At 37.6% G+C, this 12319-nt stretch overlaps 1 protein-coding gene across 1 annotated transcript in view; it reads right to left on the bottom strand.

Moving 5' to 3' along the window:
• tnfaip8l3 (tumor necrosis factor, alpha-induced protein 8-like 3) overlaps window positions 1-5506 on the bottom strand; it is a 41608-nt gene extending 36102 nt beyond the window's left edge. The window contains exon 1 of the mRNA XM_084124090.1: window positions 5214-5506. Within this exon, the coding sequence (XP_083980216.1) occupies window positions 5214-5259 (46 nt within the window). The 5' untranslated portion in view covers window positions 5260-5506. The remainder of the gene's footprint in view (window positions 1-5213) is intronic.
• Window positions 5507-12319: the final 6813 nt, after the last annotated feature.

The raw sequence follows: 12319 nt of genomic DNA, 5'->3' as shown, positions 1-12319 counted from the left end.
GAATTATAAATAAAACAGATTATTATCACCCAACAAACAAGCTATTCATAAACTCTAACCTATTCAAATTTAATGACTTAGAAGAGTAGAATTTAAAATAGCCAGAATAGTGTTTAAAATAATAAATAATACATTTCCAGACTGTGTCCAAAACCTGTTTCAGATGAAATCTACTCCCTATGAGCTCAGAGGAACACTCATGTTCAGTAAACCACAGATCAGAACCAATGTCGACCAGAGATGTCTGTCTGTTCAGGGGGTTAAACTGAGGAATAGTCTCGATGATAGACTGAAAACATGTAAATCCATAGGTAGCTTTAAGAAATTATATATATATATATATATATATATATATATATATATATATATATATATATAATTTTAATAACTTATTTTGATGAGTTAAAGCAATGTAAAAACATGTCATCATTTATAATCATATAATTTTTTTATAATTAGAAACAAACGAAAGGTTGTTGTGCAAATGCTAATGCGTGGCCAGCACAAAATGAACGAATCACTCTCTGAGACAACTCCTTATTCCAGAGTCATACAAAAGAATCGTTCAAAATGAATGAATTGTTCATGATCGACCCATCATTAAAATGTTGGTCATTCATGTATACGGAAAATTCACATTTTGTCCTCAGTACACATTCTGCATACTACAGAAACATAATATGAATAGTATGGTTACATGCTGTTCGCTATTGAGACCACAATCAAACTTTGTTATAATGTCTTAGGTGCTATCCATCTTTGTAACTTTCTATCATACATTCTAAGAAACATAAGCATTTAAAATGTAACCATGATAATATAACTGTGATGATATTTGCATACGCGCTTGCATAGATCATGTCAAATTCTCTAAAGCTTAAACACGTCCTTTTGATCACAACTATTTCCCTCTGGAAATGCTAATGTCATTATTATTATTGCCATTATCTGAATACTCTGGCCACACTGTAAACACAGAGGCTAATAAAACCCTGACAGACACCATGCAGTTCAATTAACAGAGCTTTACTATAGCATTCCTCTCTATAATGGGAAAAAGCAGTGGAAATGGCTGTGGTACGCCTCAGGGAGAGTTTATAGACACTCATACTTTTGTCTGTTTTCACTGATGTGATTCTTGTTAAATGTGGATGAAAAATATTCCCCTAATTCAGCACAATTTCTCTCTTTCTCTCTCTCTCTCTCTCTGCCCCCACCCCTTTTCTGTATTTGAGCTAAAATTATGACTTTTTCTCCCTTGTGGAATTAAATATAGAGTGCCAGAAAGCTCAGAAGAGTGTTTAAATGGTTATTTTTCTCATTTACACACATTCTTCATACGGAGGGAGGAAAAACTCTCTTTCATTCTCTCTCTCACTCTCTCAGTTTCCTTTTATCTTTTTGGTGGGGCTGATTTTCCTCTGGCAGGACACAGCAAAAAAAAAAAAAAAAAAAAGAGAGAGAGAGAGACGCCTGCCTTTATTCTGGTCCACACGTGGCTTCACTGTCTCTCTGTGCAGTGTGTTAGTTGTGCTGGTTGGTCTTGTGGTCAGATATCAGTGCAAAGAGATCAAAATGAAGCTTGTTACTGTTTCATGGATTAAGGTGATAAATCTATCACAACTGGATCTCAAGAGGATAAGCCCTGGATTCAACTCAGTTAAAGTGAAGTGTATAATTACACTTATATGTGGTGGCATCGCTGTAAAAAGCCCCTTTTGGAACCTTTATTTTTAAGAGTGTATCCTATATTTCCAGCTAAGCCATTTAAAGGTGATTTTCCGCAAATGACGTTGCAGCTTTACACAGAATTTTAGTGCTAACATGTGAATGGTTGAAATGCGTTAAGCCAAATGTGGTACATTTACCGCGAAAGGCAATTTTACCTCAATTTAAGAAGAACAACTGCTTTTGTTCAGAGATAAAGGCTAAAGCCTGCTGACACAACAAACACACACCCACGCTTACCCATCACATTTCTTGAGAATCTAATGGACACATGTCCCAGGAAGCAGATCAAAGCCTTTGATTACTAAAACACACACACCCTGACCCAATGCAAAACATTTCAGCAGTATCCACCTAAAAACTGCTGGGTTTTGGAAAACCAGACATTCCAAACAGTGTTTGCAGTTTCAAATTCCCTACTGACTTATATTGACACACACAGACCAAGTCAACGCAAACAATCTGAGAAAATCTGTTCCTCTATACCTGATGCCCACAGTCAGATACCTGATGCCCACAGCCATCTTTAGTCAACCCTTATGATATATATATATATAATTTCATAATTACTATTATTGTCTAGTTAAAGTATGGATAAAGTGTAATGTCAAATGTACTGATAAGCATTTATGGAAAGCTAAAATATATTTTAATGAGATTTCTATTGGAACGTATATGTCATGTAAGGTAAAAACTGTTTGTAAGGATGAAGTTTCAATTTAGTCTATTTCAAATCTATTAACTTTAAATAATAATATTGCATAACACACATTTAACCTACAGTTTAAATTATAATCAAGTACTCATGCAACAAGTTGGTTTGCAAACACCATGTAAATACTTTTGCTATATATTAAGTTTATCTCAGCTGATCTAAAGAAGTACAACCCAGCCATAGTAAATAAAATCATGAAAGAGATCTCTTTGATGCACATATAAGCAGTGTGTAAGTGAAGCAGCAGCATAACTGCAATAGCAGGCTCGCATTGTGCTTTTAGACAACTTCAACTGAGCTCTCCTTTAAAAGCCTGGAAATATCCTCTGAGCTGTAGAGAAGTTGAGTTGCAGAGTCACATGTGGCTTTGCGTTGTAGTGTTTCTAATCAGCTCTGCAGTTACTCATCATGAGGAGAACGTGTATGTAGGGTGGAACGGAAACGGCTGGCCGCAATTGCACTGCTCAGCGTGATGCTTTTCCCTTGATGAATCTAAGGCAAACTAATCTACAGCAGAGTATGGCTACTGTATCTGGCATACTTTACTGGGACTGCACAAACTCTCCAGCATTTCTCCACCACTGTAGTCTACCCAGACAGCACCATAGTGTCGGCCCAGATACGGGCCACATCTGGTACATGTGGATTCAACGCGTACCAGATGTAGGCCGGATCTGGGTCAACACTATTTTGCTGTCTGGGCAGGCACGTTTAGGCAAATTTACACTGCACCGACAGACGCAACACACACTTTGTTGGGTTTTGACAGATCAGTGTGTTACCCGTCACCGCCTGTTGGCATTGGTTGGTGCTTGTTTTTACCGATTGAACAGCGACGTACTGTAATCTGGTGATTGTCCCAGATGGTCAGTGTCTGTCGGTGCAGTGTGAATTGGTCTTTTAATTAAATTAAGTTTCTAAACACATTCCAGAAGAGTAGACATTCCCATCTAATCTTCTAATTAACCACCAGAGCATTCAAGCAGCCACTTACATTACTCTGGTGTCAGTTGTTCAGGCAACCCGCCACCTCCCCAACACCACATCTATACTTTAGGTGTCTTGCCTGTAATCATCTCCATGCATAGTAGTCCCATAGGGGGTATATTAGGGCTTGAGTTGACCCTCCTCCATCACAGCCAGCGAGATAAACTTGTTTAACCATCCATCTATTCTTCACTGTCCTATAGGATTGCAGAGATGCTAGAGCCTATCGCAGCATCTTGGGCCTTAGGCAGGGAAACACCTTGAATGAATGGCCAGTCCATCACAAGGATACAAACGTGTTTAACCTTTACAGGTAAATGATTAAATGGGTGTCGGGACTCATGAAACTGCAATTTAAAATGCCAAAAGTGCACTCAACTACACTCTACATCCAGTTATAACAATCTTCTCCATTATATGACAAATTACTGCTGTAGGTTTCCAGTCCAGGTAGGCATAAGAAATAAACCTGCATGTCCTTGTTCCCCAAAGTTGTGTAGAGCATCTAATCAGACTGAAACCATCCGATCAGTTCTGCCAGAACTTGACATTTTTTTGCCAATGGTTTTGGGTGGTCCATGGCCATGCCGTCTGAGGCAAACTGGTAACTTATTCAGCCAAGATAATGGAAAGAAAATAAACAGCAGAAGTTGATCAGCCAATGGAAGAGCAGAAACATGAAAGAGAATCTCCCTCTCCAGTCCACAACTCTTTGAGAGAGACCTTCAGCCAAACCTCACAGAACCTGAGGACCTCAAGCTGTCCACGAATGCAATGCCTTACACATACAACTGACATTACCACATTCACGCCTCATCAGCAATGGATAGAGAGAGTCCTGCAGGAATAGTTCTACCAAATGTGACAATTTGGTCATCATTTATTTACTTAAATATCTAGTGGTCAGGTTCTTTAGTTAAATTCTTTCAACTCAGGAAGTTTGTGGGATTTTTTGTGAGAACTTGAAGAAGAAACTGCAAAATATTGTATTTAACTAACAATACTTGCATGTCATTCAGAAGTTCTTAGTTATGAATATATTTGAAGTATCTGCCTGATTATCTAACCATACGTTGGCATAGAGAGTAAGTGAATAGAGTTATAAAATGAATGTTCAGTTCAGATCATTTGCTCTAGGAAGATTTTGATAAAAAAAAAAATTGAGTTCAAATGAGATCTCTGACTTTTGATCTTAGCCTTTGGTATCTTGGCAATTCTGAGCACAGTTTGTTGAAATCTCATCTGGAACTCTAGAAGAGACACATTACTAGGTTATTTTTCACAGGAAACAAAGCAGAATAATCTGTCTAGAATAAACAACTGAAATATTAAAGAGACCTCCTTTTCCTTGTGTCTTTGCATTTGATTCTTTCACAACTCTTTCAGTGAGATTATGCTTATTCTTTATCACAATCACAAGGTTGTTTTAGGTTAGTCTGCCAGCTTGTATCATAATAAGTAGAGTCTGTGAACCTTGCCAGCCATAAACCAAAGTGCTGCTGTTCATTTTTCCAGCACCCTTGCATTCAGCCATCTCAAATTTCCTAGATTAACCTTTCCTCCGAAGGCAAAAACACAGGTAAAAAACCTCTGAAGAGACTAAACATGAGCACTTGGCGGAGGAATGCCCTGTCAAAGGCTGTCACGCTGGGCAAGGAAGATGAGTACTATGATGAATGTTAAATGTGTTAATGAGAAAAGTAGCAGCACGTGCCTGTGCTCGCCTGCGCTGCAAACCAAGTTTGAGAAACAGAAGACGAGAAAGAAAGGACCTATCCCTTACCTGGAGAGATCTCTCCTTCACTCTGATCCCCAGAATCTGAGTCCATCTCTCCACAAAGAACCTCTCCTCTCCTCTTTTCACTCCACTTCCTCTGTTTCTGTCTGTCTCTGTCCTGTCCCTCCTCACTGAAAACTGTTTTCTTGAGCTCAAATGCACCAGCCCTCCGTGTTCAGAATTTAACTGACTCAATGAGTGCGCGCTGTTTGCCGAGCGCCTTTTTTGTGCAGTCAGACTGCCTTCTTTCACTGATACTCTCTTGCTTCCACTTTCTCCTCTCGTTTGCTTCCTTCTCCACCCTCTCTCTCTCTCTCTCTCTCTCTCTCTCCCTCTGTCCCTCCTCCCCCTTCTCCCCTCGGCTCGACATTGTGATGCCTACAAAAACATCAAGAGGAGGAAAACTCTGTCTCTCTCTGAGTTGATCTCTTGCCTGTGAGGAATGTTTTGTATGTTGGGGAGGTTTTTTCATTCAGGCATTTTAGTGTGCTATTTAAGGGGCAAGTTTAGTTTTTAATGTTAGAAAATGCTTTTTGGATGGACAAGTGAATGGCAAATGACAGCAGTGCTGAAGGTGCTGCTTTAGAGTGTCTTTGCCACACCATCCAGCTCAAAAATTAATAGAGTAACAGAGGGAATAGGTGCCATCAACAGGTCAGAGTTTTGGCTGGCTAGTGTGGTTCAGTTAGCCCCTGCTGGTAGATGACGTAACTACACCATTATGGGGCAAAAAGCATCTTTCTTCTTTGATGGACATTTGAAGTAGCTTTTTATTGTGATGAAAGAATTCCTTTTTCATTGTATAAAGTAGAGGCTGTATAGTTTTCTGAATTTTCCCCCTGTCTCCTGCCTTTGACATACAGCTCTGTATCATCGCTGGGTACGGGTTTGGAACTGTCTGCGTTCTCATTGTGCCATCAGTCAGATTGTGCCATGATTTAATTTTCCGGCACCTTTAGATTGATTAGTCATAAATATAAAGCTTGAATTCAGATTGATTTCTGTCCCTCCAAAAGTAATAACTACATATTATTTTATAGATATATCTAAAGACTTAGTGCCACATTCATAATATCCCATGCAGGGCAGCTATGCAAGTACAGGTCATATCTTCTTGAAAGGAAAGATGAATATCATTTGTCGAAATTAAGTTTCTATAACATTTAAAATCCTGTTGTCCCGTACTTGTGACGAGCTGAAAGCAGATAAGCTTCCCAAACATATGTTGTTGGCCTAAAAAACACAGGGGGGACCAAACACAATCACCTCACTTTTGTCTCCGTTTAAACAAAAACATTTCTGCTAACCAATTTTTTAACTTGTCCAAGCACAGACAACAAAGGAGAAGTGATTACCAAACCTGACCAAACACTTTCTGTCTGATAAATTACAATTGAAACCACTCAAGGACCATTCCTTTTAACCCCACCCATGACTCTAATACATATATCAATGTAGAGTGGTCAACAGTATCAAACACGGCAGATAAATCTAAAATAACTAGGATCATATAAAATATTATTTAACACTCTTAAAAGAGTAGATTCTGTGCTATGCGCAAAACCAGATTGAAAGATTTCAGAAAAACAGGTACAGTTAAGACTGGAGCTGCACAAACAAAAAATACTTATTACTAGACATTATTATTACATGTCTACAAAAAGTACTTATTACTGCAAATAGTATAGTACAGTAATAGTATACTAAATGGCATGTTTTCTGGCACTTGATTGTATGTTGGTAATAATTAAATAAAAATGCATTATAGTTTACATAAAATTCTAAAAATCTTTGAAATACTGTATGATTAAAGTGTACTGCTCAATGTACTGACAAATATTTATGGTAAACTAAAATATACTTTAAAGTCATGTATTGGAAGTTTTATTTAGGCCTATTGTATGTATTTAAATATATTTGTAATTAGGGCTACTTTCTGAGAAAACAAAGAAAATTTACATTTGAACTCGCTATATTACCGTCCCCATTCGAGACATGATCACACTTTAGTTGATCACCTCACAATTTACATATCATTCCCTTCGCCCATCTCTACCTGAATTCACCCAGAAATCTATTTGGTTTAATGTGAACAATTATCATACAGTATTATGTTTGGGATCATTTGAAATGTCTCAGTGCGACTGGTACTAAGGTTTAATTCCCACAGAAGTAAACCAAAAAGGTAATAAGGTGTGGAGAGTTTAGAGATATCTTGTTAACTGCTGTGGGTGTGATCAACTTCTGTCCCCAATAAGTCTGGGACGGTGATTAATACAAATTCCCATTGTGAACATATTTAGGGAGATGCTGAAGAGGGTTCAGGGCGCGATTTGTAGTTCAAATCAGCCTGTGATGCTGAGTGTGCTCAAAACACTAAGCATCATGTATTTTCTAATGTCAGGTTCACATCTTTTCTCTTTATTCCAGAGCATTTGGAACGTCCAGTTTTGAGTGGAGCATAGGGCACACCAACTACGATTTTAGAGTTCCGGCTAATATTTGGCACTAATTTAAGTGTACTTGGGATGTAAAGACAAAAAGGGAATTTCCGTTTAGGACAGCAAAATGTTGCTCGACCAACCTAAATAGGGTGAGTCTTACTTCTGTTTAATGTAATGTTACTCTAGTTTAGTGTACGTGGGAAACCAAAGCTACAATCAGAGAAGTAATATTGGTCGGATATAAATCTGTAGTAGTGGCCATGACCTCTGACTGAAGTAAACATTACTTTAATTCAAGTATATACAAAATATCTTAGATAGAGTAAGCGTGAATGTGACCGTCTAAGATATTAGCCAATTACCTCTGTTTAGTAACCAAAAACTGATGAGTTTGTGATTGTGGGCCCACATAATATGAACGGCTGGTGTGAGGACCCTGTGTGACTTTGGCACCCGAATGAATGAGAATAAGAGTAAAGAGTTAAATAGAATACTATTATATAAATGACCAATAACTAATTGGCATTCTAACCTAAATTCAAGGTTGTGATAAAATGGAGTCAGATAAAAGTTAATTGGAATCAAATTACTTTGCCACACGGAAAAGACAGTAACATGCAGTAAACCTTCACCAGCTTATCGGAAACTGTCGTTGGACCGATTGGGCAGGCCTTACAGTCAACACATCCAAATAAGTGTACTTCTTTATAGCATGACAAAAAAGTATTAAAACTGAATGATTTAAAATGTACTTTAAAGTAAAACTTTTAATTTGACATTACCAAGTGGGTTAAGTCATGAAAGAGCACTCTCTTTTATTTCATTTATATTGTATTATCTGCAAGTAAAATATATACCTTTAAAATTTGAAGTAGCCTATATTACAAGTGCACAGGTAATACAATTAAGCAAACTTCTTTTTCACAAGGCTATGACAAATTGATATTGATGTTCGTCATTTGTAAGTCACTTTGGACAAAACATGTCTGCCAAGTGAATACTTAAAAAAAAAAAAAAAAAATCAGTCTGGTCCAGATAACGCGCATGTCTGATCTAAAGTACACAAAATACTTTTTGGCTCTTTTTAGCAGTAAGGCCAGGCTTCAACCTCCATATCCATATTTCCCATTCATATGTGGACCATTTCTGACTTTTTAGTCTCAGATAACAGAAAATAATAATAATAATAATAATACTAATAATAATTCAAACAAACCTCTGAATGACTTTCACAATTTTGAAGCTAACACTGTTAGAAACAGACATTTGTCTACTGAAAACTCCGCCCACAGTGAAATGTCATTGGTGCAAAATCCTGTTCCACATTACTGTAAATTAAAGTGTGTGCTGATTGCTGTGAAATTCACAGAATTGTGTTTTCTTTATTAGCTTCTCTCTGTCTGTCTGTCTGTCTGTCTGTCTGTCTGTCTGTCTGTCTGTGCAGCTGTCGTTGTGTCTGTCTTGTGGTCTGTTTGTCCTTCAGGAGTGTCTGATAGCTCGTGGCTCTCAGCAGGGTCAGTGTGGTGGCAGATGGTGTGTAGGTGCCTCAGGCTGAGGGTGTGTGTGGTCAGCTGCCACATCTTAATAGACAGATGGTCATGAACTTTCTCTCTTTGAGTCCAATTTATGTCCCAGTCCAGTCCAGTGAAGCAGTCAATCGTCTCAAATCCCTCACGCTAAAGTTCAGTTTAAGATTGATAGTAAAAACGTTCATAGGTGAAGATGTTGTAGTTTTTATCAAGGCTGACTCTTCATCATTCATGGCCTTTTCTTTTATTTGGTGGAACATGTTTTATTCCCTGTTGGGTTTTCAAAGCTACAAATGTGTTGAATGTATACATGTACTCAATGACAGTGATTGAAATTTGACCTTTTGTATTCACCACCTGGAGGCTTTCTAGTTTCTAATTTGTTTTTCTAGTTTCTTCACAACCTCCATTGTTGGTTTTTTTTTTTTTTTTTTTTTTTTCCTTTTTTGCAGTTAAAACACTAAGAATAGCTACTCCACCTGCAGCCCTGGAGTAATGTAGTCTACAACAATAATATTATGGGACACTTAGAAACTAGTCATTATTAACAGTCATTTTAACTAATGTCTGTGCTGTCATTTATGTTCCCCTGTATTGATCTTCTACTGGTCGAACGTCTTTATGTGATGCGAATTCGCAGGTCAGAGTTCACCAAACTTGAACTTTGGAACGCAGCGAAATGCAAAACTTTTCGCACGAGCCTGAGTTTGCGGTCTGACACATTCGTATGCATATGAATGGAAGTCAATGGTATGTAAATTGTAGTGTAACCGCCCCTTTAGAGAGTTGCCACTCACATTTTCAGCACATTTATTACAGTGGTAGTACATCACAACCACTTTTTCTCCCTGCCAAAGTGTGCTTCCCAGCAATAACTATCATTAAAGTCTCTGCATAGATTGCCATGGAAAGTTTTAAAACCATGTGCATCCATTACAATAGCAGGCCTACAATGTGTACCAGTGTAATAAAAGTGTAGTATGAATGTTTTGTTTTTTGTTTTTTTACAAATATTTAATAATAGCTAAACAATAAATTATGCAACATGGGAAACTGCATATTGTTTAAAAAAAATAGCAAGTAATATATTATACAGCATGTATTGTCCAGTAAACATTGTCCATGGTTACTGCCTATGTGACACAGCTAACAACATTCATTAATTACCATTAATCCTGTACAGATAAATAAAGTCTATTATACACACACACACGCACACACACACTTATGCAGCTGCCAGTGAGACAGAAAGAGATGAAACCACACTTTAATGGGAGTTAATTGCTGTCTAATTCACTCTGAGATTAAACCCTGGAGGGAACAGCATGGCTCAAGAAGTTACTGCCAAATACATTCCCTGAAACCCCACCATCAAAAATACAATTCAAAATCTGCAATGCCAGAACAATCCTGAGTTCAGGCGAACCACAAAACTGGCTCTAAAAGCCTCTGATTTTCTGGTAAATGGCGAATGAACGTGCATGTGAGTGTGCAACTCTTATTATATCTGATAGATTTCCCTGTTATTCATAGAACTGCTTTTACAGGCCGTTTGGTTTAGGAAGCTCACGGTTCACTTTATATTCCTGTGTGCTATTTTGACAGCAGGGTTGTTTTCTTCATTGAGGCAAGAGAGGCAGTGCTACCACAAAAAATTAGATGAGAAAATAATTGAGAGAGCAAAAACAAAACAATTATGACAAAATATGAGACTCAACTTAGATGCATCTGAGAACAATGTGACTAAAGTTTCTGAAGTGCCGTCAGTAGCTAGCCCATATTCCATTCCAATTTTTTTATCTGATAAGAAGATTTGCGCATAAACTACGATGGAAACGCATACCGAATAAATCCCTGGATAGTCAACAAAACTCTCACATGACTTTGCCTCAACAGAGAATGTGATTGGATAACTGGACTAACCAGCGGACCAATTTCATTGCACAGCAACTCAAATGTTGTTTTGGTCATTCTGAAATGATTGAGCCATAGTCTGTCATCAAAATGGCTGGGTATAATTATAATCCAGAACTGTCTCACAGGATTGTGCATGAAGTGCTTAAGTGGAGCGACTGTGGTGTAGTTCGTATATAGGTTAGCTTTTTATTTCTGCTGATTGTATTTACTGTAGACCCATTTGTGTAAATTATTTTGATGAACAAAATGTGCAAGTATCATAAACTTTTGTTGATTAAAGAGCTTTTTTGTGATTTTTGTTGGCCTACACAAATATGTCATCCCTGCAGCACTATATCTCATTACAGAGTTAACAACTTGCCCACTTGGAAATCACCACATCTGCTCACGCCTGAATCGAAGTGAACTTGAAATTACGATCTGTGAGCGAACATGGTTTTAGTGATCTTTCAACTTGCTTAAATGAAAGCTAGGGCTGCAGTCTTTACTAGTTGATTAATGGTCTGAAAAGAAGATAAATAATAGTCAAACAACAGCAAGTAGTGAAAAATAAAAGCTATAATTAAAAGAGAGAGAGAGAGAGAGAGAGAGAGAGAGAGAGAGAGAGAGAGAGAGAGAGAGAGAAAATGACAATTAACACAGAACTGAAGAAATTGGGCTTAAATACGCTATAGCCTAAACGAGAAAACTAAATGAGCAACAGACAAGGAAACTAGTAGGCTACATCGTCCCAATTCGCCAACTTATACTATGCCCTAAAATTATGTAAGTTTTTGTGAAGAAAAAATACATACTTTTGAGTGTGTAGCTAAAGAGTAGGCAATTTTGGGACATACTACTTCCGTCATATTGCGTCTTTAACCCTCTGAGGTCTGAGCTGTTTTCTGGGCCCTGGAGGTGTTCTGACATGCTCTGACATTTCTGGTTATTTCTGTTACTTGTGACATTTTCATGGCTAAAGTCTAATTACACTGTATTCAGCACAAACTCTGCTACAATAACATATCAGCAGCATGTATGTAAAAGTTTGTAGTTTTGAGATAATGACATTTATGCGTGGTTTGTGAAAATACAAAAAAAAATTCTCACTGAAATAAGGCCATGAAACCCATACTGATTATTTCTTCACAAGAATTTTGAAAATTGTATCACGTAGCCTAGAATATTTGCTCTAAAACTATGTGAAAATCACCCCGACTGCTCATTCAGATAAGACAATATA

Source organism: Abramis brama, assembly GCF_963993115.1.
Source record: "Abramis brama genome assembly, chromosome: 9".
Lineage (NCBI taxonomy): Eukaryota > Metazoa > Chordata > Actinopteri > Cypriniformes > Leuciscidae > Abramis > Abramis brama.
The sequence above is the reverse complement of the archived record's forward strand: the minus strand, read 5'-3'. Positions and strand labels throughout refer to the sequence as shown.